The following is a 27,780-nucleotide window of genomic DNA, read 5'->3' on the forward strand; positions in this document are numbered from 1 at the left end:
GTGACCATGATTTTGTGTCAGGTGGCAGTTCACAAAAACATCTTATTTTCCACATGCGTAATGATATAGGCTCACTATTATGTACAATGCAGAAGTGAAAGAAGGCCTTGGGTTCCTGCCTCTCTCCTGTTGCTTGGTCTGCTCCAACTATACCAGTTTGTTTTTAGAATGTTTAATACACTCATTCCAGATACAGGCTATTTGCAATGACTCTTCCCTCCCACCTGGAACGTTCTTCCCCAACTCTACCAGTGGGCTCACCTCCTTCTTTCATTCAGATTTCTGCTGAGACATCAGCTCTTCAGAGGGATTAACCCTGACCAATTTACCTAACACCCACTGTCGCCAACTCTGTCACTCTTCTAACCCCAAGCCTGCTTTATTTTTCTTGAGAGCATTTCTCTTCATCGTTATTCATGATCTTTTAGGCTGACTAGCTCCACCACTGGAATATAAGCTTCACTAGAGCAGGCACTTTATTTTCTTCATCATTATATCCCCAGTGCCTAGAAACAGTGCCTTGGATGTGGCTGGCGCTAAGTAACTGAAGACGTAAGTCAATGGAATGAAACTGAATTAAATTGTCAGCATATAATAAGGCAAAGTGACGCTGCTATTTCATGCCAATGATTTGTTGTTTCAGTAAAAATGTTTTACCACCCAAGGAATTGGAGGACATCAGAAAGACTGAACTGATTGCCCCTGTGTCCCCCCACTTCAAATTCCCATTACACTTTTGTCTTATTTATTTTCTCCATAGCACTTATCAACTTCGAACCTACTATATACTTATTTATTATGTTCATGACTAGTGGTCTGTTTCCCCCAGCCCCTTAGAAAGTAAGATCCACATGGGCAAAGATTCTTGTTTGGTTTGTTCACTCATGAATTCAGAATGCCTACAGTGATGCCTGAGTTCCTACTGTGTAGGAACTCAATAAATATCTTAAAGGAACAGATGAACTAGTATTTCTATAGCAGGGGTAGTAGTATCTCCAGTTAAATATATATGTGATCTTGTCGATTATTGTGTTAGTTTATATATACAGAGGTCATTATTTGTGGCCTTGTATGTTACTTTTCCATTTCCTACCTGTCTACTCGCCATAATCAAAATTAAAAATACAGTTTAACCAAATAATGCAGGTGTTCTGCGTTAACCAGGTGTTCTGAAAGACTTAGGTTATACCATGACAGGATCTGGCAGCCTAACACCAATGTCTCGGTAGAGCTCAGCAAGCTTGCCACCACACCAGAATAAATGGCCCGTTTACTAACGTACACTTCTGAGCTGTGGTTTGATCCCCTGTATGACCATTTAAGTCCCCAGTAAACCCACTCTAAGTTACAGAGGCCAGTTTTTGAATTAGATGAGATTAATTGCACAGTTTAGACATTTTTAGATAACAAGACAAAATTCTTAACAATAAATGTCTCCTTGTTTCGTATAAATCTCAACCATTATGTTAATTAGTCCATCATGTGGTTCCTATTTCAAAATTAAAAACCATAGCACATACTTGATTGCATCAGTCTGTATTTTTCCAAACTTATTTGCTTTTGTGTTTAGACAGAAGTTCTCAAGATTCATGGAGGCTCCACAAATCCATAGGCATTTATAGCTCATATTTGTTCTGAGAGGTAGCCATCTAATTGATAAAATACTGTCTCATAAGTTATAGTTTGGGAAAAATCATCCATCTAATGTGCTATAGGAAGGGCTGGTAACCCACTGGACTAAAATATGTCAGTAAAGTAATGTTTTATGCTGTATGAAATGGGAAGTTTATGGCTAAACTGCTTATTTGCAAAAAAGCTTGTCTGCAATCATTGTGTTCTTTTTTTGTACTCTGAGAAAAGAGCCTTAACTTTTTGACATATCGGGTTCCTCATCCATGAAGTTGGCATGTTTCTTATTATTTACCCCTAAGACATACATTAAAAAATATTTTGATGACATATAATCATTTTTTCTGAAAATAAAGATGCAATGTGAATAGAAGGGTAGCTTATATGTTTTTTTTTCTTCCTCTTCTCTGTAATGAATGTCTTTGGATTTCTAGCTGTAAAATATTTATTTTTTAAAAAAACTTTTAGCAAAACTATCTGAATACAATATATTTGTCCTATAAATGCCCCAAAGCCAAGAAATAAAGAAGAATGGCTGAAATTGTACTTCCCTTTGCAGGGACTTTGCTTACTCAGGATTTCTGTTTAAATGACCCGGTGCAGTAAGGGATAGTCATGCCTTGGCAAAACTAAAGCCATTGCCAGATAATCTTTCTGCTGATTTGCTCAAATTATTCTAACCTCTGCCCATAACTGTGATATTATGAAAGTGTTTGTGGTAAATCCATAAGATTGGTCAAAAACATTAGTTTTTTAAAACGTAAAAAGAGGTTGCAAAACAATAATAGGAACAAAATAAAAATCTTTCATCTTCATTCTTTTGTCTTTAAAAAACCCTGTGTCCTAGTAACCAACATTTATGGCATGCTTACTGTATGCCTAATTCTATAAGCCCCTGTGCATGTTAACTTTCGTGATGCCTCCAGCAGTCCTTTTGGTAGAATCTATTATTATCCTTATTTTGCAAATAACGAAACAGAAGCATGGAAACGAAATTTTAGATAACTTACCCTAGTCACTTGTTTAGGAAATGGTAAATCTGAGTTTTAAACTTTTCTTTTTACAGTCCAATTCATTGTACAGGTTTGCAGAAATGTGATAGTTCACTTTGCAATCTAACCATAGTGGAAACTTCATGTTTTTGTTGGTTGGTTCGTGGATTTTTGTTTTGTTTTGTTTTATCTTTTACAATATTTGAGAAGAAAAAGCAAGTTAAAAAGAAAACTCCTTCCAACATTTTTTATATACTGTGTCCCTTCCTTTCAAAAACCACATTAGGAGTTGCTGAATATAACATTTTTTTTCATGATTTTTTTTTTTTTAATTCCAGCAAGGATACTCTATTCCTGGAAAAGAATACCATGGCAAACTTTTTAGGGTTCTATAGCATTGTCAGGACTTTTTCACTTTTAATAAATGCTCAAAGCTCAGAAGTCTAATCTAGTTTTCCCAAAATATGCTATACTGGGTGGTTCATGGCAGTTATTTCCTGTTAACAGCCAGATTTGGTGATTTAAGCATAAGTTATACTCTACGATGACAACATAATTATCCCCTTTTATCATTATTGGAAGAAAGGCACATTTTTTCCCTCTAAGAACACAAGTATTGTTACTATATGTGACCATAGAATTATTTTATTTGCTAGAGGAACACTTTGAAAGTACAGTAAAACAGAATTTTAAAAACTAAAAAATGTTTTTACTACCTCTGTTCATTGAGCATGAAAAGAATTGATTACTAGTTTCTGTCAAATATGGGGTCTGTGGCCCACCAAACCTGCATTCCTATATGGCAGCATAGAGCTGAGTAGCAAGTAAAAAGTTAAGTGAATTGGTTTTGTACCCATGTCTCTATTAAAATTTGGAAAACCTAAGACAGCCCAGGTTGGTGCTATGTTTTAAGAAAAAAATAATTCTTGTGCCTAACTCTCTTTCATTTAAGTTACCTGCCTGTCCCCTAGACACATATGAAATTTCAGTGTCTGTGTTAGACAATGTCAGCCATCAACCTGCACAAAAGTAAGTACTGACACTGGGGAAACACCAACAAGGACTCACTGTCTTAAGAGCCACAGTGTAGAAGCAGGTCTTCTTGGTTCTCACGGCCTCCCAGGCCTCTCTCTCCCTCTGCCTACAGAGTCTAGCACAGTGCCATGCATATCATGGGTGTTCCATAAATAATCAATCAATCAATCGGTAGTTCTCAGATTTTAGTGCTCTGTGTGAAACACACTTGGGGGCCAATAAAAACTGTGGATTCCTGGAGCCAAATCTGATTATGAAGTCTGCATTTTTTCAAGCACAGCATGGTAATCCCTAAGTTTTTCTTTGTGACATTAGTCTCCCATGCTCGTAATTACTTTGTCTCACTTGTTTATGATTATTCTGACTAACAATGATAATGCCTAATGTTTGGATAGCATACTAAAATTCACTAATACTGGGGGGGGGGGAAATGGTGTGGGGATTACTATCTTTTGAGCACATATTATATTTAAGGCATGATGCTAGAGTTTTATAGGTGCTTCTTCCTATAAAACCCTGTAAAATAGTTACTATTATCATACCCATTTCTTAGCTGAAGAAACTAAAGTAAGAAGAGGTTAAGCAGTGTGCTCAAGGGCACACAGCTAGTCAAGGGGTAAAGTCAGAACCAGAACCCAGGTTTGTCCATGCTGAAGATCTTGCTCTTGGCTGCAATGTTATCTTGCTTTGCAGGAGCTTTCAGACCTCTTTCACAGTGACCTATAATAAAAAATATGTTTATGTCATGATCCACTAAATAAACATATACCCATCTCTTCATACATACAAATATACAGAGGGGTGTGTGTGTACATATAAACATACATAATACTACTGTGTATGATCACTTGACATTTTCTGTTTATTCCATTTCATATTTTTAATGCTGGTTTTTAATCCCCTAAATTGAATCCATAATCCTCTAAGGGGTCATGACACACAGTTTGAAAAACTCAACAATAAACCTTAAATTCCATAAGAATAGTAAGGAATATTAGATCCTATAGTTTATAGACCAAATGGCCCAAGTGTGTAAGAGAATGACATGTTGAAATTTACTCAGATGAGTAATCATCTTTCATGCCAGCACTCTCTAATAGTAATAGAAATAGTTGTAATGATTTATTACATGTGTTTTGTGCTTCATAATCTTCCAAAACCTTTTCAGATTCAATATCTCTTTTAATATTCACAAAACTCTATGAGATCTAATATTCACAAAACCCTATCAGATCTAAAACAAAAAGCACCCAACCTTAATAAGGTAATACTATGTCATTTATATCTTATTACTCAATGGAATTTAAGGACTTTAATTTCCATTAGAATAATCTATTGAAGTATACCCATCAGCGAACTCTTAACTTCATAATATCAGTTTATCACATTGTCTAGATTTTGTCTTTTAAAAAATATTTTATTCTAATCTTTCTGCATAATGAAGTAGCATTGCTAAGGGAATAAACATTTTTAACAAATGTAAGTTGTTTTTTTTTTAACTTGGAGTGAGAACCTGTTTATTTTCTTTTTCAAAGACAATAGTATCAGCAACCTGCCTGCTTAGACACCATAGGGAGATCTTTTGCTGGTAGTTTCTCCTGGTTTTCTTCCCTAATCAGCAGGGCTCACAGGGGCTTCAAAGCTCCCACCTGTCCAGCCTCGACTTTCCCATTGTAGGCCACTTTCACCCTTTTCAGATGGTGTCAGGCAAAGATGCTCGAGGGAGGTCACTGTGGAGGAAACTTGATTTTGGGCCCCTTTCATAAATATGCGCTTTGGTGTGACAGGCTTTCTTGCATGCTATTTTGGGTAGGCATTTCCTTCCCATCTCTCCATGGAGAGAGAAAATTAGTTTTGTCAAAGTAATTCTCAATCCATTGATAATCATCAAAAGCTTTAATATTCATCTGCTTTTGTGATGTATATTATATTGCTCCCTTGGATTTGTACAAATAATTTTCCGATATTTTTAATATGGAATCTTCTGGAATCCGTCCATCATCCCATTTTTCTAACTCTTACCCATGCCTGTATATTGAATTGTACGAAAGTTGCATGAAGATTGTCATAAGAGGAAAATATATAAGCTGCTCTTTTCAAAGATGCATCATCTCCTAGATTATTGAAAAATAATTTCTTCTATTTTTTCTCTTTGATAATTGGTATAAATCCTTAAAGATCTTATCTTATTTCACAAAGGATAGGCTGTTTTCCCCTAAAATGCATATTTAAAATGTTAGTCTACTCAGGCATAGGCCCTTATGACAAAAGAGACCTTTAAAAGCATCCCGTCATTTACTTTCATTTTACAAATGAGGAAGGTGAGGCCACAGAGTCTTCAAACTCCCAGGTAGCCTTCTTTTCTGCCGACCACATTGTCAAAAAGCAGAATCCATGTTTGTAGAATGCCATGAAATTAGTGGGTTTCACATCATACATAATTTGTAACCACAGTGTTATTGTGCAAAAAAATTCATTGACAGCATCAAAATTCTACCATAAAAAATGAGATGCCATGTACACCACACGTGTGTATTCTAAAAGGCTTTCTTTGATTACTGTGTAAATGGTAAATAGAAGTCCATATAGTTTCAGGTCTGATTCTACATCTGCTAATTGGATTTCTCTGTATGGATTTAGTAAGCCAATATTCATGTTCTTAAGTAAACATCTCTCCGAATGCATGCATATGACAAAGCTGATTTTTCTTTTAATTGATGGAGTCAATAACTAAATCAGAGGTAAGCCAAGTTTACTTTGCAAAAGTAATCTAGGTTATAATGAAAGGACTTTATACTTATTTTAGTAGCAGCCTTAGAACTAATGGAAAGAAAACAGAAATGTAGAATCCTAAAGGTCTTCCAAGGGCAAAAAATTCATCTTTTTCCTGACAGGAATGCCCACATTATTCTAAAACATTCTGTTTTACATCTAATTCCTAGCTGACAAGTGTCCGTTTTTCATGCTTATCCATTCGTCACCCTCGGGTTCTCTCTGCCTGCAAGTCATCCAGCCTGCCTTCTATCACATCTCTCCGAATGATAAAGGATATGCTTACAATGCTCCTCACCCCCTTACAGAGTACCGTGGAGGCATATGAAAGGAGCAGCTGCCATGCTGGACAGCACAATATATTCTGTGCTCTTTACATAAGCTGAAAGCTAGAGAAGAGGTTTTGGGCAGGAATGAAAAGGATTTTTCAGGAAGAAGTACTCCTTTGTGGGGGGTTAAATGTGAATCATTTTAGAAATTAGATAAACTTTACATAGAGTTTAAAATTAAATCACATCAAAACAACAGAATTATATGGTATTCAGTGATGGTTCAGTTAAACCTGTCTTTTGAAGTACATGACTCCGATGTGTGGTCACCATTCTCAGTTAGGAAATGAGGATTCTCAAAAGGTGTGCCTTCATGTGGCAGGAGTTTGAAAACTGTGCCCAAAACTGTACCACATCCTAAGAAGAATTATAGCCTGCTCCATTCGAGCCCATCTTCCCTTAATGGTGCTGCTGACTTCCGTCACCATAAAATCTTGCAGAAGAGTAGGAGTTCTCCTGATGGTCATTTTCCCAACTCCTGTGCACCCTCAACTCAGCTGGGCTTCTACTGCGCCTTCACTCCTAAATTCCCCAAACTTCTCCTTCTGAGTCCTTTGCTGCATTTGTCCTGTTGGCCTCCCAACTTCTTAAAACTTTATTCTCCTCTTGGCTTCTCTGACACTTGTCTCTTGGTTTTTCTCCGATGTCTTTGCTCACACCATATCATTTTTGCAGGGAGATTTTTTTTTTTTTTTTTTTTTTTTTTTTTGCGGTACGCGAGCCTCTCACTGTTGTGGCCTCTCCCGTTGCAGAGCACGGGCTCCGGGCACGCAGGCTCAGCGGCCATGGCTCACGGGCCTAGCCACTCCGCGGCAGGTGGGATCCTCCCGGACCAGGGAACGAACCCGTGTCCCCTGCATCGGCAGGCGACCTCTCAACCACTGTGCCACCAGGGAAGCCCCGTGCAGGCAGGTTTTCCTCTTGAATGTTGGCGTCCTCTTTTTTTTTTCCCTGCCCTGGTAGTGTCATCTATTTCTAGTGCTTCAGCTATCTCCCAGACAATGAAGCACAGATCTTTTACCAGGCCTTCTTTTCCAAACTCTAGACCAGTGGTTCTCTACTTGAGGTGATTTTTCATGTCAGGAGACATCTGGCATTATCTGCAGGCATTTGTTTTGCCATGGCTTGGAAGGGTGCTACTGGTATCTGCTGGGTAGAGCCCAAGGATGCTGCTAAGCAACTTACTGTGCACAGGGCAACCTCACAACAGAATTATCCAGTCCCAAATGTCAGTCGTGCTGAGGTTGAGAAATCATGATATGGACCTACTGGACTTTTCCACTTGAATAGCCTACAGCTGCACCAAACTGAACATGTACCAAAATAAATTTGCTATCTTTCTCACCACTTTCCTGCCCAATTTGGTATTATTTCATTTAATGATGGTATCAACTTAACAATTGCAGTAGCTAAGAATATAGTATTATCTTCTCCTCACTCTCCAAATACCTAGGTCTTCCTCAACGTATGATCTATTTATTACTAGAATCTGCTTTCTCCCCTTCCTGTCCACTGTCACTAGCTGAGTTCAGGACCCCGTCAGCCCTCCCGATCTATTCAAATGGGTTCCTAACTACCTTCTGCTTCTTCACCACCACCTCAATCATACCGAGGGCAATATGACATCCTATCTCCCTCCTCTGCTTAAAAGCCTTTGAGGGTTTGCCATTCCTTAGCATGGCAGGAAGGCTTTTCATAAATAGATCTCAGCTTACCGTTCTAGTCTTGATTCTGAATCTTACATATCTTCATCCTAAGTACCTAATAAAGGGTCTACCTTAAGGAGATAATTTACAAATGTTAAAGGAATTTGTTTTGACTCTTTGGATATATATGCGCCTCACTCTTTCTAATTCTCAGTCCTTATTTTGTGATATGCTGGTTAGTTTAACTGAGAGTCATATGTTATTTGGTTTGAGAACTAATTCCAGTCTTTAGGTCTTCACCCTACCCTGCATCAGATGGGAGTTTTTTAGAATCATTTTTCACCAACAAGATATACCCTGTCAAGAACATTTTATCCCATTAAAGTTATTCACTGCTGCTATTGCTTTTATTAATATTTGGTGTTTTGCCAAAATTTCATCTTAATGCAGATTAAAAACAAAGAGAAGCTACTATATGAGAAAAGAAAGAGTAGAAGAAGTTTTAATCTTTCTGTTGAAAGGACACAAATCAACCAAAAGAGATGTGAAGGGATGTGTGGGATAGAAAAATATGTATCAAATCAGCAGGTTCTAACGCAGCATCAGTTATTTTGCTGTGAGGCTTTGAGTAATTTGAGAAATGTGTTTCTCATATGTAGAATAAGGACCTGGTTTAGATAACTTTCAAGTTCTAATAACTGTGGATTTTAAGTGTTCATTCCTGCAACATACTCAATTTCTTGATAATCAAATTAGAAATGCCCTTCTGACAGAAATTGTGTCACCATTTGTAGAGTCTCTTGTCTTACTTCAGACCCACATAGATCCAGTTATCTTTTCACAACCCCTAAGCTCTTGAAGGTTTTCTTCTGCCAAGAAATTAAACCAAATGGCAAATATATGACAATGAATTTTTTTCTCACTGCATTTTCCAAATGGTGCTTTCTAATAGCTCCTTGAAAGACATTAGAGACACACCTCCAGAGTCTTCAGATTTCCACTCATTAGTTCAGTAGGCTGAAATGGTGCTTTTAGATTCTGAAGTCGTTGCTGGGGACATGGGATGAAAGGAAAGAGGCATTAACTTTTTACTAAAATCAACTGGGTAAAATTCCAATAACTTTTAATGGGAAGGAGCTGAAGAGTACATATATGAAGTAATTTTTTTGCTTTGCTTTAAAAAAATGCTGCTTCAAAGCTCTGTGACTGACTCATGTACTTTTTAGCTTTGGTGTTTAAAATGACAAACTGGTTTCTAACATTTTCGTGTCCATCAATAGCAGTTTTTAAAATTGTACTGCATATTGCTGTAGCAACTATAACTATATAAATCAGGGGTCCCCAACCCCTGATCCGTGGCCTGTTAGGAACCAGGCCGCAGAGCCGGAGGTGGGCAGCGAGTGAGCAAAGCTTCATCCGCGGCTCCCCATCGCTTGCAGTACCGCCTGAACCGTCCCTCCCCCGCCAACCCTCCCCCGACCCTGGTCCGTAGAAAAACTGTCTTCCACGAAACCGGTCCCTGGTGCCAAAAAGGTTGGGGACAGCTGATATAAATACATAATTAGATTCTTGGTATATTTGAGCAGAAATGACTGTTTAATCTTCTAATTGCAGAATGGCCACATAATTACATATTGAGATATTTCTGGACTCATCCCAATAGTTACTCTTTTCCCTGTCTTGTGTTTGAGACACCTCAAGAAGCTCTATGCATTCTTTCAGGACTCCAGCATTCTGTTTTTCACTCTGAACAGAAACTTGCTTTTGAGTTATTTATCAAAAGATCTCAGAGTTATTACAACTTCAATAGTTATCTATTGGGAAGAAAGAAAAAATAAGAATATACTTAAGGGACTTTATGAATAAGCATCATGACAATGGGATTCTCTTGATTAAAAATGTGATCACTATAGTTGATTATTAAGAAATAGTAAGGAAATGCAACGAACGAGTTTCACTAATTGTTAGAATGAGGATCTCCAAAGCATTCCAGTGAAGATTAAAGTAGGAACAGTTAATAGCCTCCAAGTTTCATAATTTCCAGTACACAGAATATAATCACCCACATTATGGTACAGTACTAACATGATTAAAAAATACAAAGAAACATAAAATAAGAAGCTGCAGAATGTTTATTGTACTTCCAATAAATGAATAAATGTTAATTAGTTTTGTCTTATATTTTATTACTGGTGCTTTCCAGATCTGCGGAAGACATTTGAGCAGGAACCCCTGGGAAAGGAAGTATCCTTGGAACAGGAAGTCTTGCTCCAGTGTCGACCACCAGAAGGGATCCCAGTGGCTGAAGTGAGTAGCAAAAATTCTTCACATTTAGCAATTGGCACTTAAGTTATTCTAACAGAGGCCTAGTCCATGGCTAATGGTGCAGTGAATTAGGGTATGGCATGATGAATGGTTGGTAATGGAGTCCTAACTGCTTGCTACTGGCAAAATAGATTGATTGGGAACTGATTAATGACTTGGAGTCAATTAGAATGCCCCACTGGACAAAGCCACAGGCAGCTTGGTTTAATTTTGTCATTGTCTTGTAAGAAATCAGAAACACTGTTTTATTTTATCTGGCACTAATCATTGAGAAAGGTGGTATGACTTAATAATGTGCCATCAATTTTATTATTTTTCTTGATACTATGCAAAAAATGTAAGAAAGGCATGTGTGTGTGTGTGTGTGTGTGTGTGTGTATGTGAGCCTGTGCACTCCACGTATATATTTCCTGCTCTGTGATATATTTATGGACATACCTAAAAGCCATAGCCACACACCATGAATAAAAACATGTTTGAGGAATGTCAGTTAGTTTCATCCTGTAAGCTTTCCATTAGCTCTTTATTTTCATTTTCTGTTTTTGGTGAAACAAAGCCTATTGATAGTTAATGAAATATTACAAATCAGGTTTATACCATGACTTTTTATTAGCACCAAACAATAAAATGCCCATTTTTCTGTCAGAGTCATCCATATCTCCAATGTATCAATGCAAAGACTCTAAGTGGCACTCTTAATGAAATTTCCTTTTTTCTTTGAAAGAAGAGAGCTGTTTTTTGCCTTGTTCCTGGCATCCCATGGCACTTTCTAGCACTGTATCAGAGACTTTGTATGATTATTGCTGTTTTATCCAGCCACTCCAAAACCTTATCTTCCAACAATGACACACAATGTGATTTATTATGATTATAAAGTAGGCAGCTCTTCTCTATTCAATATTTCCTTTCACTTAGGACAATAAGTGCATCTGTCTCCTTAACTGTATTTCTAAAATTCTAATGCAAACCTCCACCATTAAACTACCTTGAAGACCAAAACATATCCTGAGTAACATAGGTATCCATAGACTCTTCTTGACTTGATGTTTCTTAAAGAGAGCAAATCCCTGCAGAGATTTTCAGTGAGGAGATTCTGTAACTTCTTCATTTTTTTGGTCTCCTCAGCAAAGTGGTTCACTTTGTCAAGGAGTAAAGATTCAAGAATGCAAACTAATTGGCTGTGAATTTTATCTGTATCATCACTGGGGAAGAGACCAATTAACACTTGGCAAGCTCAAAAATCATATACACATTTGACATGCACAGAACTATAATGTGAATATTTTTTCTTTTTTTTGAAGTCAAGAGAGAGATCAAACACACATGCTTGAGAGCAGGCTAATAAACTCCTGTGTTGATTATTTTCAGCACCCTTAGAATCACCAAGATCAGAAACCTAATGAATACCTTAACGTGACACGTTACAACTGTCATTTGCTCAAGAGGGGCAGATAAATTAAAGAAGAAAGGGATGAAATGTAACGTGGTGAGTTAAGGGATTATAAGATTATTTTAATTTAATGATATATATAGTCATCATTTAATATTTTATTTATTTGAGGAATTTAAAAGCATGAAAATAGCATAAAATGGAATATTGATCTTAAAAGGAAACCAGCAGGTAAAACTCTCATGTTTTACTCTAAACAAAATCAGTCCTTAAGACATCAGGCCATGCTGACAAGGATTTATGCTTCTTTTGTATGCAAGGCAAATGAATCTGAAAAACTCAGTAAACGCTCAACAAATACACAGTTGACTGATTCAATTTATCTTTGTTTAATAAGTATATATCCAGCATCATTGAATAAGTAGTCGAGTTCATTCTTTGCAGAATATCAGGAGACAATAATTTCCTTCCCATAAAAGTCAGTGGGTTTCCAAAGAGCTCCACTAATCTTAAGTTACAGAGGCGTCACCTTTGGTGCAAATAATGGCACAGGCCTATCTGAGGTAATAAATAACATTTAATTTTCTCCCCTATTTTGGCTTTAATTTCTGCTACAGAAAGTTAAACTAATTTCCTTACAGAACTCTAAGTTTAAACTCAAGTGTCCCCATTTTTAAGTCTTGGACTTTAAGCAAGGTATGTCAGCTCTCAGTATCTAAGTTTCCTCAGTTAAATTACAAAATGGAGATAATAATGAATGGTGTCTCTCCAGAATGTAGCTGGAGGTTAAATGAGATATATGCAAATCACTTAGACCGTGTAGAAGCACTCACTAGCATTATTAGTGCTCTTATTATATCACCTATTGATTCACAGAAAACTCGGTTCGACCTCTTGAATTCAGAGTGGTCACTGAGCACAGTGCAGCTCTGTTGGGCGCTGTGGGGTATGCAGAGATGAAGCTTCTGCCCTGTGAAGAATCACAAAGATGCCCTCCTGTGTTTTCTAGCCAGTTACTTTGGTTAGAGTCCATAAATGCTCTAAATGAAGATAACGTTTGAGCTTTAAAACCAGGAAATTCTCTTATTTATGCAACATATTTACTTTACAAAGGACTTGTTAACGTGAATATCTACAGCAAGTCCTGATGTGCTGCTGTCCTTACTCAGATTTTTCAAGTTGTCCGTTTAGTCATAATGGACCCAAGACATTGGACCAGACTTCATATTTTCTCCCAAAGAGGAAATTTGGGCTGGGGCTACTGTTGGTAGTTCTCCTTTTCCAAGCCAAAGGAAAGAGAGGGACAAAGAAAGTGTCAGAGGAGGAAGAGGCCAACCCAGGATTCCTTACATGCTATCTCTCCAGGTGGTAGCAGTGTTGACTAAAAACTCTCAGGACTCATTGGTTAAGAAAAAAAATATGTCAGTTATTAAGTAGCGGATGCAGAACTATTCAGTATTTGACATCTGGTATGAAGGAACCAGTGTAACTGCCTGAACATCAGCCCCTAGGTGCCCTGATTTTTTACAGCTCCAACTATTATCTGTGTTGAAATGTATCTGTTTACTACTGTCGTACCTGATTAGACTGGGATGAAATAAGGAACAAAATGGGATTTTTGTTCATGTTTCTCTCTAACACCAGCAGACTGTAGGTTGCATAGTAGATTCTCTAAGTATATTTAACTAAATGAAATAAACAGTCCCTGTTGGATGTGACACAGAGGCTCCACCCCTCAGGAAATGGAACTTCTCAGAGAAAGGATGTTTGTCACCTCTGAAGACTCATACTGAGAGAACTCAGTGAGGGTGGAGTAAGGGAATCTATCAGTCTAGTGCTTCTGACCCACTAGATGGGAATAAAAGGCCATTGAGAGTTACTTTAGTTCAAGGACTGTAGGACAGGTTAATAATAATTATATTTAAATGAAAAGTAGACTACGTGAAAGAAAGAATAATAAATCCCAGAAATACTCTAACATGGTATTGCTCAGTATTTTTTTTTTCTTTTTTTTTTTTTGCGGTATGCGGGCCCCTCACTGTTGTGGTCTCTCCCGTTGCGGAGCACAGGCTCCGGACGCGCAGGCTCAGCGGCCATGGCTCACGGGCCCAGCTGCTCCGCGGCATGTGGGATCTTCCCGGACCGGGGCACGAACCCGCGTCCCCTGCATCGGCAGGCGGACTCTCAACCACTGCGCCACCAGGGAAGCCCTGCTCAGTATTTTTAATAACTCTTTTGCTAGGATCAAGCCAAAAATACAATGCTTTGCTCCCATGTCTGGGGAGGCATTTGCCTGCCTTTTGGCAGAAACCCACCATCTCCCTAAAGAAGCCAGAAAAATTAATATGCCCGTGCACGGGTGCTGGGTTGCTCCAGTGGCATAACAGCAGCATTCTATGAAATGAACCCCTCTTTGCTCATTTTAGTTTATGCCTAGAAAATGTTGCTGTCATATGGTGAGCCAGAAATATACTCAGAGATGCTTTATTTCATCAGATTATCTCTTTTGGAGAGTGCTGGTATCAGAACATCAGTGGATACAAGATTTGTTGGCATGGCAGAAGGAGCAAAGCTGAATTTTTCACTAAAACAAACCTGTGATTTGTTTCACCTTAAACAAGGGGATAATTGCTCCTCTAATTATAATCGAACTATTTCTCATAGGAGTCTGATTCGAGGAACAGGGCACAGTGTTCAACATATTGACCCAGTTGTGCTTAAAAACCGTCATCTTACTTATCCACACTTGCATCTCTAATTAGCCAGTGGGAAAATATGGGGTGAAGTGCAAAAGAATAGATGATTTTGCTGAGTTTAGTCTTGCTAAACAGGAAAGAGATATTTTTAAAGCAGCATCAGCTTTATCAGGGGAAAAAGCTGCTGGCAGCTGGAAGCCTCACCAGATGTACAGCATCAGGTAGCTCTCCATCTAATTGATTATTAATATGGCCAGTGAACATTTTGTTTCATGAGAGGAGTGCATGTTTTGCGGCCCTTCCCTCATAACTGGAACTTCATGTCGACGCATTTCCGTGCAGGTGCATTTTCTCCCAAGCTGTGCTTTATATTCCTTGCAGGCAAAAAAGGTTTACAGAGAAAAGAAGAGTTTGAATACTAATTTGGAGGGAGACCTTGCTTTCAGTGCCCGGTGATATCTGCTGGAATTTTCTCCTACCATGTGTGTAGCAACAAGAAGGGGTTTTGCTTATGAGATGAGTATCAGCCTTACAAACAGGTTTGCCACAAGTATCGGGTTCCCTGACCGGTAGTCAGCTTGCAAGCTTTGCATTGGTCCAGTCAATATTTGCCAACGTCACCTCTGTATTTTGGTCACTTGATATGTTTTTCTGCCAATGTAAATAATACGCCTCTAATAGTTATGCACAGAGAGCACCACAAGCACAGATAACTTTGTGAACCAAGTTAAAAATTAAAATAAAATTAAACAGGAATAAATAATAAACCTCTGATTTATAATAGATTTGTGGCTTGACTTCTGCATATACACAGTGGTTCCTTTGAGCCTACGGTACAAAATCCCGTTTTTATTTTTATTTTTATTTTTTGCAGTATGCGGGCCTCTCACTGTTGTGGCCTCTCCCGTTGCGGAGCACAGGCTCCGGACGCGCAGGCTCAGCGGCCACGGCTCACGGGCCCAGCCGCTCCGCGGCATGTGGGATCCTCCCGGACCGGGGCACGAACCCACGTCCCCTGCATCGGCAGGTGGACTCTCAACCACTGCACCACCAGGGAAGCCCCCCATTTTTATTTTTAATCATGAATTCATTTATTCAAGGAGTATTAATTGTCCACTCACCGTGTGCTGGATACTCTTCTAGTTGAAGGAGATACATGTCAGTCAAAGTCCCTAAAGGGTAACAAAGCCATAAACAAGAATAGAAATAAAAGAGCAAGATATTGTCAGATAATTGCAAGTTAAAAGAAATAAGACAAGGTCATGTCTGAGAGGTTGACGGTTGTTGGTGATCAGGAGTCACTTTAAAGTTTAAGGAGAATCTATATCTGAAGAAATAACATTTGAGCTGAGATCTGAATGACAGGAAACAGCCAGACTTGAAAAGATCTGGGTCAGGAAGCTCCAGGTAGGGGAGCAGAATACCTCAGAATGTGGTTATGGTTTAAAAAGGAGGCCAGTGTCTCTGAGACACAGTGAGCCATCAGGAGGGCAGGAAGCCCTTCAGTCAAAGGGCTAGGATGAGCTTGGGGACTAACACGTGGTAATGGTAAGGGATTTGGAATTGTTTCTGAATATATGCAGAGTCATTGGAGATTGTAAGTAAGGAATTGTCATGACCTGATATATATTTATTTCAAAGATCATTCTTGCTGCTCTAGGGAGTATAGATTTTAGAAGTGTAAAAATGGAAACAGAGACACCATTGAGGAGATCTTGCCTTACTTCAAGAAAGAGAAGATAGTTGATGGTCTTAGGGTAGAAGTAGAAGAGAGAGAGGAAGGTGGAGAAATAAAGGATATATTTTAATTCCTGTGGGAACAGAAAGTTCTGAACTTGGATTTTACATCTGATTTTATTAAATGAATAAAATCTAGAAAATATTTGGTCCTTCAGAAGAAAGTGAAATCTTCCATGCTAACGGTCAGCAAACCCAGTAGTGAGCTTTTCTTAGATGGCCTAAAATCAGTGGTCAATAGACTTCAACTGTTTTCAGATACATTCTTTCTCTCTCAGTGATGCTTCAGCAACAGGCAGTGACCTAGCCTGAGTACATAATTGCAGGGCAGGAGGGTCTTTTATTTCCACAGCCTTTATTTCATGAAAAAAAAAGTTTTTTTCTTGGGTAAGTTCTTTGCTTTTGAAATTTATTTCAATGATTCTTCATATGCCTAGAGGCACTATTTATTGTAAACTGATTGTGGATGAAAAATGACAGTCATAACAAAAAGAGCAAAAAGCCAGTGTTTTTTAAAGGCGGTCAGATTTAGCAAGAGTCCCAACACCCTTAATTGCTAAATATGAGGAAATGCTGAGAGTTACTTAACCTGAAAGACAAGTTTATAGTAAAGACCAGTTAGGAACTATCTCAGGACTAATCAATTTATAGTCCTTTTGCCCTGGAAAATTTAGCATTTTAAGGATATTTCAGTGCCATTTTTCTCCCTTGTAAGATATTATCAGATTGAGTCATTCTACTTTGGGCTCTTTTGGTGGTTGTCACTATTAATTCACTTATCAACGTGCTTTCATCTCCTCATAGTTGAATTTAAGGCTTTAGAAATCTTAAGTTTTCAGATTTCAATACAAGTTCACCTCTACAGCGTGGTCTGCACACATTCAACTCTCAAAAGCAATGAGCCAGACATATGTGCAATTAAGGAGGTGTTTCCCCAGCAGGAAAACAACATCCCTTTCTTAAAAAATTCCTTCCCTTTGCAGAAGTTGCAACAACTGAGCAAAATGTCACTCCAGTTTCTGTTAGGTTACTAACCACGTCCCTACGCCAGACTTGCGGTGAACCAATTTCTGAGACGCTGAGGTTTGCAGCTGAGAAGAGTTTCCTCACAAGGCAGCCAATTAAGAAGATGGAGAACAAGTCTTAGCTCCGCCTCCCCGACGTCAGGGGGGTTGGGATACTTATGGGATAACCAAGGCGGTCTTAGGCTGGGGAAAGCTGATTGGAGGTGGGAAGAGAGGAGGAAATGGGTGTATTGCGCAGGCGCATCGCCGTGCGCCGCTGCTGCCCGTTCGCAATGGAGGCTCCCAGCGCGAGCCGAGGGTACGTTTCCAGGCTTCTGAAGTCTACAGGACACTCATCGCCTGAAAAACTGGCCTCAGGCCCAGCTTTAGGGTCAGGGGTCCCAAGCAGCCTTAGCCGCTCGCACTGGTCAAGAGCTGACTTCAAGTTCCTGTGGAACAGCTGGACTGAGTGGAAGCTGGGGAGGTATGTGATTAAAGAAGTGAAAAAAGAAAGAAATACTAAAACGGGCTTAATCAGTGAAGGAGTTTACAAGCAAAGGGGTTTGGACAAGCTGTTGCCGTATCTGCGGTTCTGTAAGATAAGCTCAAGAATTTCTATTAGTTATCAGCTTCTGTTAAGTCTGTGGGACATGGTTTCATTTTTACTTTTTTTTTTTTATCCTTTGGCTATTTTTTTGGGGGGGGTACAGTTGACTTAAGATATAATTTCAACTTGCTTGAAGTCCAATTTTTACAGTATAAAAATACAAATACTTTCACAAAGCTACTGAAAGGCACAAAATATATTGGACAGTGGTCAATGCAGAAGTGAATGAGTGTCTTACGGCTGTTGCCAATCTGGGAAGCAAATAGCTGCATAAACAAAGTAGCCTTCTATTCTTGACAAGAGACAGCATCTAGAGCAGTGTCTCCACAATAGACCTGGGGTCGGGGAGAGTTTCTTTGTACACTTTTCTTTTTTTTTTTTAATGGCGTTTTGATTCTTGTCTTTTAAGATACTTTTCACCCACAAGTTTAATGGGTAAATAACATTCATTTGCATTCTATAATGAAGAGTTTCTTGGTTGGTCATATGAGACACCTGTTGTCAGTGTGACACACCAGCAGAAAATGATTTTGTGATTTCGAACTCTGAAGCAATGGAGCTAAATCCTACCTGGTGAAAGTCTACAGAAGGCTTATTAGCTAGAGGTATCTTTTAGCATTGTGAAGGCTTTACTATTCAAGGTGCGATGCATAGATTATCTGTACTGACTTGACCTGGGAGCTTCTTAGAAAGGTAGAATCTCAAGCCCCATCCAGGGCACTTAATCAGAATCTGCATTTCAGCAAAATTATCAACCAGTCTGCAATACGGTGTTCAAACTAGGATGCACATTGGGATCACCTGGGAATCATTAGAAAATACTGATGCTTATAGCCCACGCTAAAGATACTGATTTAATAGGATTTTATGCAGCCTGTGTTATCACTATTTTTAATAGGTTTTTAATAGCTCCGCAGGTGATTCTAAACTGCAACAAAGTTTGAGAAACACCGGTCTAAAGGGCAAGGTTAAAACAAACGAATACAGGAAAAGCTTCAAACTTGTGACTTCTAAACCATCCAGTAAAACTTGGCCGACTCCCAGCTTCTAGCTAATGCTTCTTCTAGAATCTTGGCTTGGCTGAGTGTGCATTTGATAATTGCCCCATAATTGTTTTTCCCATTTATTTGATTAAGGCACCTGCATACAACAATTCTAGGCTGAATCTCTGTTCTCTTAGGTGTACACGTGCTTCTCTGTTGTGTCATTTTCAACCTCAGTGTTGGGACTTGAGGGACTCCAGTTTGAGTTTAGCAGAGTAACCTTTCTGACTGACATGGATTTTTCTAGCTAATGCTTGCTGCACTCACTTTTCATATTGGGTGGTATGTGGCAATTTCCCTTTGTTAATTAGAACAAATGTGCCAATTATGTTAATGTTTCTCCAGATACCAATCAGTTAATAATTAGATGCAACACATCTGTCTTTCACAGGGGAGTAGAATAGAAAACTGCAAGGTGCTTTGCTCTTTATTATTGACATATATGATTAGATTCCTTAGCCAGTCACATGGTTAACAAGTTCATGTATCAAAAGGGCAAAGGGTGAGAATAGCTACTTGGGGGTCTGAGCACCTCTCCTTGTTAGCAATTTCCTGACGGAAGTCTGACTATCTCTGAAGGATCTCTGCAAAGAATTTAAGTGGCCTGTCTTTCCTTTTTTTTTTAAAAATAAATTTACATTTCCTCATCAGTAAAATGCAAGTTTGTCATTTACCTTGAACTACAGAAAGAAACAAGGTCTTAAGAAGTATTTACACCTTTCAAAAAGAATTCAGCTTAATTGATATGAAAGATCACACTGAAAGAAATCACAAAATTGAGCCTATAGGATTATATCAAAGGTATTGTAAACATGTGTAAATCACCATTGGATTTATAATTTGTTACAGTTTCTGCTTATATGTCTCCCTGTGTCTTAACTTTGGAGCTTTCTGATTAATGGAAAAAAATTGATTTTGCTTCTTTTGTTCCATTGGTATTTGCGGTTCATACTTGGCAGGGGTTTAGAGAGAAGTAGTTGTAGCCAAATTATTTCATAATGTGAGTAAAGCCTGTACTCTTGTGTTGACTCTGGCAGTGTGGAGAAGAGACTTATGTAACCAACACATTAGCCTTCTTGAAGGTAGTCAAAACGTATCCTAACCACTTTTCGGATAAAGCTTTTTGTTTAGTTTAGAATTTAAAGTATATGCACTCTAGCAAATATGGTTTACATTCCTAATGTTTGATAATATTAAATTATATACTTTTGTCATCTAAAAGTAAAACATTATCATTGTTTTTATAATGTCTATATTATTGTGGTTCCAAATATATTGTCACTATTGTTCTTTTTATAAACAGTTGGCCAGAAAAGAAGAATGAATTTCAGATTATAAATTCTTTTTTCTTACTGTGACACTTAAAACAAAGGAACAACTGAGCAGACATTTAATATATTTGGAAATAGTTGTGCTTGCTAATACTAGTGCCAGACATTTCTAGAAAGCCCCTAATACATGAATCATCCTGTGATATGTTCCTTTTGCCCAGGGGGTTGGAAGGGATGAGGCAACAAGGAAGTGGATGTGGTTGTTGATTTATTTTTATTACATCATGCTGCCCCCAATATTTGTCTTTTATTTTTGAATAGTAAAACATGAACAGAGGTAGGTTTTAAACAATTTTAGTAGTAAGCCAAGAAATAAATTCTGGATATAAGTAATTTTTGGAAAATAATTGTCTTGTGTAAATGGGTCCCCCACTTTACGTACTCTTAACATTGGGAGTTTTGGAATCTGTTTTAGGTAGCCTAGTTTTATGATGTTTAATCAGAAAGAGAGGAGGAAAGTGAATAAAGGTGAGAAAGTGAGTATAGGAAGTCAGGATTAAATGTGGGGATTATTTACCCCATCTGGAATGTTAATCTACTTTTCTCTGTGTTTGCTGATGATATAAATCAAAAATTAAATTTAAAATGAACAATAAAGTATTCAGGGAAAAGATGATAGAAATTTTGAAACATGAATGTTGTTGAATGCTCAAGGAGCTGCTCAGAAGAGATTATGCAAGCCTGAACCATTGAAAAATGATCTCCATGTTTTTCTGCAAAACTTCTCTTCCCCTGACAGCCCTTATATAGCCAATAGTTCTGAATTTTATAAAATATCAGTAGCAGTAAAACTATAAAACCATGCATGTAAGAGCCATAAAAAAAAAAGTTGATCCTTAAATCACACCACACACAGGGTTGGATGGCAGTTTTACACACCTTTTCTGGGAACACACAATATGGGGTCAGTATACTCTAGTCCTAAAACTTATAATGAAATTGGGACTCACTCATCTTCATTAATAAAATCATATTGGGCACAACATTGTAAATCAACTATACTCCAATAAAAATTTTTAAAAAATCATATTGGGGTTTTCAGAACTCTGTGCCAGGCTGAAGGCATCAGTAGGACTGAAAGACCTCACTGTTGGAGGAATTTCTAAACAGTTTTTCCTCTTACTGTCCTTATAGTATAAGAGCTGGGAAGCAGTCCTCTTATAGGGTGGCTAGAAATATGACATCTCTTCTGGTACATACACTAGGAGGGATTGAGCTTGTAAATAAAGAGGAACGTTCCTCACCAAGAGAGGTTTGTGAATGAAGCCTCATAAACCCATACCAGTAGTCCTATGTAGTGGAAAATTGAAAGATTTCTCCCAGTTGTTTTTTTTTTTTTTCCTGATTGGTATTATGAATATAGAGGTATGTACTTCTTAATAAAGACTGAGGAACACTGAATCATCAACATTTAAAATACATTTCATGGGCTTCCCTGGTGGCACAGTGGTTGAGAGTCCGCCTGCCGATGCAGGGGACACGGGTTCGTGCCCCGGTCTGGGAGGATCCCACATGCTGTGGAGCGGCTGGGCCCGTGAGCCATGGCCGCTGATCCTGCGCATCCGGAGCCTGTGCTCCACAGCGGGAGAGGCCACAACAGTGAGAGGCCCACATACTGCAAAATAAATAAATAAATAAAATAAAATAAAATACATTTCATGCAGATATAGTTCTGTTTGGGATTAACTTAGGGAAGAGGCAATTAAATTAAATTTATTGACTGTCTCCTAATTCTAAGTGCTTTACCTTCCATATTAAATCCTCCTACAACCCTGGGAGGGATGGTCTCTCCCTTTGCACAGGTCAGGATTGTGATTCTAGGAACTTAGAGCCTACAAGGCTGCAGACTCAGCAGGTGGGGGAGCCAGAATACAGAGCCAGGTCTAGCCAACTCCAAAGCCCATGTTTTACCCTGCAACAAAAAATGTTTTATTGACTGTATGTTTTTGAAATTTAGTTCATTAAAATGACACAAATTGTGTGTAGCCTTATTTGATCAGTTTTCATAAATTAAATCATATAATATCCAAAGATATCTTTTGGGAAAAGTTCTTTATTTTAAAAGTGTTATATCATCTCATCGATTTTCCAAAAGTGGAGTACTCACATTTATTTGAATTGTTACTATTTACACACACTTCTTAAAATAATTAGAATTTTACAATGTAAAAGAGAAATTAAACTCAACTTCAGGTCCATTAATAAAGAATATCTCGGTGATTTTTAAACATATTTGATGTTCAAGAATTTTCCAAAATATTTTTCTAAAATGAAATTAGTTGGTATGTACTATAGGTTCACAGGTCACTTTTTTTTTGTCTGTCATAATACTGCTTTTAGTTTTGTGATAAATAGTACTAAGAAAAAATAGTACTTCTTAGTACATAGAAGTCATCTGAATATTTCAGCTTCTAGAAATCAAAATATATATATATAGCTAAGAATTAATGGAATCCAGCATTGTAATTGTCTAAACCTTTAGAAGTCATAATTATTGAACATTTTGCCTAATTTCTGGCACCTGCGGTAGTGCTTGGTGCATAGATATTCAGAGTAAACTAATTTTGAGTAGATCCTACTGACTTTTATTTTCCTGTGCAGTCATGTCTTTGTTTCTTCTCTTTGAATGTGGCAACATATCTCAACTGAGGGAATGCTTATTTATTGCTTAGGATAATAGTTTTTATTTTCCTTATGGATAAAATTCACTCATACCTCTGTTTATATATTCATCCATCCTTTCTTTCACCACACTTCATCATGAAGGCTTTGTTTCTGCTTCTCAAACAACAGCTTTTGCAAGTGCTGTTCCTTGTACCTGGAACATTCTGGCTGAGGATTGGCTCTTTCTAGGTATTCATGTCCTAGTGTGTAGTCACCTCTTCAGAGAAGCCATACCTGTTATCTAAAGCAGAGGTTAGCAAACCACAGTCTACACGCCAAATATGGCCCACCTCCTATTTTTGTAAGCAAATATTTATTGGAATACAACCATGCTCATTCATTTACATATTGTCTGTGGTTTTTGTTCAGAGACCATGTGGCCCACAAAGCCTAAAATATTCAATATATATAGTCCGTTACAGAAAAAGTTTTCTGACTCCTGATCTAAAGCACTCTATAATGCTGATTTATTTTTTTCTAGACCTTAAGACCACTGAAATTATCCAGTATGTTTATTTGTTTATACATTGTTTATTTGTTTATACATTGGTTTTTTCCTCTTGAGAATCACTTTGAGAACAGTCTCTGTTTGGTTTATTTATGCATCCCAGGTACCAGAAATAGTGAGACCACATTGTAGATGTTCAACAAATATGCATTAGATAAACAATACATTTTTGAACATCTCTGCTAGGGCATTATGCTTGATTCTGTGCATACAAAATATATTGTTCAAAATGTATCATATTGTATGTATCATATATACATATACAAGGTATATATTATAAATACATATTTTAAATATAATATACATATATGTAAAATTGTGCTCTCGGGAGCTTTTATGGTAGGAGTCCACAAACTACATAAATTATTACAGTACAATATGATAAGTGGTTTTAAGAGAGTGCTAGAGCTGCTCATGAAAGGAAAACACTGACTCTGCTGGGGAGCGGCTACAAATACAGATTGTCATTAGCAGAGAGGTTTGACTGCACAGAGACCATAATAAGTCAATTGCCTGCAGACTCATATCAAAACCCTGTCACTGGGTGGCAAGTAAAAACAAGCTCAGGGCTCCCACTGATTCTGCATTATGTTGAGTTGTATAATTATTTCATTATATATTACAATGTAATAATAATAGTAATGAAGTGCACAATAAATATAATGTGCTTGAATCATCCTGAAACCTTCCCCTCCCTGCCGTCCGTGGAAATACTGTCTTCCACAAAAGCAGTCCCTGGTGCCAAAACGTTGTGGACCGCTGCTCTGTAGGGTTCTGCTAAGTTCCAGTAGAACCTATAACTTAATGGAATGATTTTGAAGAGAGCTGTGAGGATTACTAGAAGCTTTTTTTTTTTTTGCGGTATGCGGGCCTCTCACTGTTGTGGCCTCTCCCGTTGCGGAGCACAGGCTCCGGATGCGCAGGCCCAGCGGCCATGGCTCACGGGCCCAGCCGCTCCGCGGCATATGGGATCCTCCCAGACCGGGGCACGAACCCGTATCCCCTGCATCGGCAGGCGGACTCTCAACCACTGCGCCACCAGGGAGGCCCTACTAGAAGCTTTGAGTTTAGAAATGGGAGGATAATGACTGAATTAAGAAGACCAAGGTTATAGGGAGAGGACCAGTGTGAGGAGATGCTGAGACCAATTCAGTTTAGTGCCTCAGGCTTTTCATATTTGTTGAGCGTTCAGATGGAAGTATCTAGAAAGTAATTGGAAATGTGAATGTAGTTTAACAAAACTTGGGACTGAAGTTAATGGTTTAGGGTTAGAAGCCACGAGAGGGAATCACTCAGCCAGTGCATAGAGGCTGGTTGTTTGAAAACCTGGCTGTACGTTATCATCACCTGAGGAGCTTTAAAAACACTGATGCCTGGGCCCTTTGTCAGACCAATTAAATCAGACCCTCTGCAGGTGGGCCCAAGCATGGGCAGGTCTTCACAGCTCCCCATGTGATTCTGGGGATTCTAAACAAAGTTGAGAACCACTACTATAAAATTAAAAGGAGAGAAAATCAAAGAGAGATCCCTGGGGAGGACTATGTGAAAAATGGTGGATGAAATGAAGGGACCAGTGAAAGAGGTTTGAGAAAGAACAGATAGGTGGCAAGAATACAGCAGAGGGAGAGAAAATGCTCTTGGACTGGGCAGTTGGGGAGGTCTCTGGTCACCTCTGAAAGTGAAGTTTGAGTGGTGAGTGTGAATCCAGACAGCAGAGTGAATGGGCAGGGGAATAGCTGGAGGCTGAATATTCTGCTCTTTCAAGCAGTTCGGCCACTAAGGGAAGGAGAATGCAGAAGCATAAATGAGAAGGGGTGGGCTTGTTGTGGGTAGTTTTGTTGGTGGTTTGTTTTGGGGCTGGAGGAGATGTACATGTTTGTGGGTGACCTGACAGAAGAAAAGAATAACTTTGAGAGGAGTTGGTGTCTTTTTTTTTTTTTTTGGTACGAGGCCCTCTCACTGCTGTGGCCTCTCCCGCCGCGGAGCACAGGCTCTGGACGCGCAGGCTCAGCGGGCATGGCTCACAGGCCCAGCCGCTCTGCGGCACATGGGATCTTCCCAGACCGGGGCACGAACCCGTGTCCCCTGCATCGGCAGGTGGACTCCCAACCACTGCGCCACCAGGGAAGACCCGAGTTTGTGTTTTTTAAACACATACATCATCTGCTGTGATTAAGGAAAATCACAACAATATTGAGTAATTCATTGATGACTGGGACCTGAAAAAGCCTAAGAGGTGGAGGAAGTGACTAGTGAGTGCAAATCTGAATGCAAGATTCAGCAAGGCGGAGCTGAATCTTTTTCCTTTTCAGCTAGGTTAAGATGATCTTGTTTACATTTGTCTTTCCTTGACTGAACGTTAACAAGGTCTCACAATGTGAAGATCTGTCTCACAATGTGAAGATCTGTATCACATTGCTCAGCATCCTTGCCATGTACCACGTTGCCTAAAAAAATAACATACGAGAGAGTATTAAGTTAGATTTAATGTAGGTGAATCTGGATAGGTGCAAATAGAAGGTGTCTTTAGGACAATTCAGTGGAATGCTGTTAGGTAAAAAAATATGACCGTTAAAAATATTTTAGGGCTTTCCTGGTGGCGCAGTGGTTGAGGGTCCGCCTGCTGATGCAGGGGACACGGGTTTGTTCCCCGGTCCGGGAGGATCCCACATGCTGCGGAGCGGCTGGGCCCATGAGCTATGGCCGTTGAGCCTGAGCGTCCAGAGTCTGTGCTCCGCAACGGGAGAGGCCACAACAGTGAGAGACCCGCGTACCTCAAAAAAAATAAATAAATAAAATAAAATATTTTGCATTAGGTATTATTGTTCCCTGTTTATTAAGCTTAAATCTTAATTTATGAAAGTCATTTAAACTAGTAAAGACACTAAAAGTTAAGTTATAACTTAATTTTAACAGAAGTAGATTATTTACTCTGTAGAAGAGGAATATTAACACCAGCTTAAAGTTGTATAGCGGTAAGTTTCATATATATTATGTTTTTTATATCTCACAGGACCTTTATGAAGGAGTCAGGACAGATATTAATATGTCGAGATAGAAAAATAAGATTAACGATGTTAAGTGACTTGCCTAAAGTCAGACGATTAGTGGATGGGTTAGCTGGGTCTTAACTCTAGCCCTTCGAACTTGAAACTAAAGTTCAAGTTCATCTTTTGGTAAGATCTCATTGGCCTTAGGTAAATGAGAAGCAATATACATAACTGTAGAAGTACCCAGGAGAAATACGCAGAGGGTTCTGTTCACTGGTCCCCAACTCCCACTCCTATTATCCTGTTCTTTGGTCCTTTTGCTTGTCAGCCTCGTTCATTGTCCCCTGGTACAGTTCCTTTCTTGATGACAGAATCACCATCCTCGCATGCCCTAATGTAGTGATGTTCAAATTTTTTTTAGTATATTTCTAAAAGACTTGCATAAAAGTAGACGGATAGATAATATGTATCTATATACCTCCCTAACATTTTTAAGTTGATATCTGAAATATTCATCATAAAATTAAATAGTAGGAAAAGATTATATCTGGGTATATTATAAATATTTGGCATCTTTAAATACAGTGGTTAGATGACTTAAGATGATACGATGGAATGCACACACCAAACACCATAATGATTTTTTATCCAAAATCATCCATTGGCAAAATATGAGAACAAGTTCTTCTTTAATAGAAGGAGATATTTACAGTGTTCCTTTTTCTATCGTAACTTCTATTTCTACGCCACTTCCTCCACGGATTATTTTTTACCCTAAGATAATAATTTGATGCATAAAAGTTTTTGTTAATCACAACTCCATACTTCTCTCTTTTTTTTAGTATATCTGATTTATTTATTTATTTATCTTTTTATTGGAGTATAGTTGCTTTACAGTGTTGTTAGTTTCTGCTGTACAACCAAGTGAATCAGCTATATGTGTGTATATATATCCCTACCCTCTTGGAGCTCCCTCCCACTCCCCCCCACCATCCCACCCATCTAGGTCATCACAGGGCACTGAGCTGAGCTCCCTGTGCTATATAGCAGGTTTGAACTAGCTATCTGTTTTACACATGGAA

At 38.5% G+C, this 27,780-nt stretch overlaps 1 protein-coding gene across 3 annotated transcripts in view; it reads left to right on the plus strand.

Annotated features, from left to right (window-relative positions):
- Nucleotides 1-27,780, plus strand: part of UNC5C (unc-5 netrin receptor C) — a 399,234-nt gene that overhangs the window by 272,199 nt on the left and 99,255 nt on the right. For all 3 annotated transcript variants that reach the window (XM_082611396.1, XM_082611395.1, XM_082611397.1), the window contains exon 4: nt 10,607-10,710. In XM_082611396.1, the coding sequence (XP_082467522.1) occupies nt 10,607-10,710 (104 nt within the window). The remainder of the gene's footprint in view (nt 1-10,606; nt 10,711-27,780) is intronic.

Source organism: Mesoplodon mirus, assembly GCF_964341445.2.
Source record: "Mesoplodon mirus genome assembly, chromosome: 2".
NCBI lineage: Eukaryota > Metazoa > Chordata > Mammalia > Artiodactyla > Ziphiidae > Mesoplodon > Mesoplodon mirus.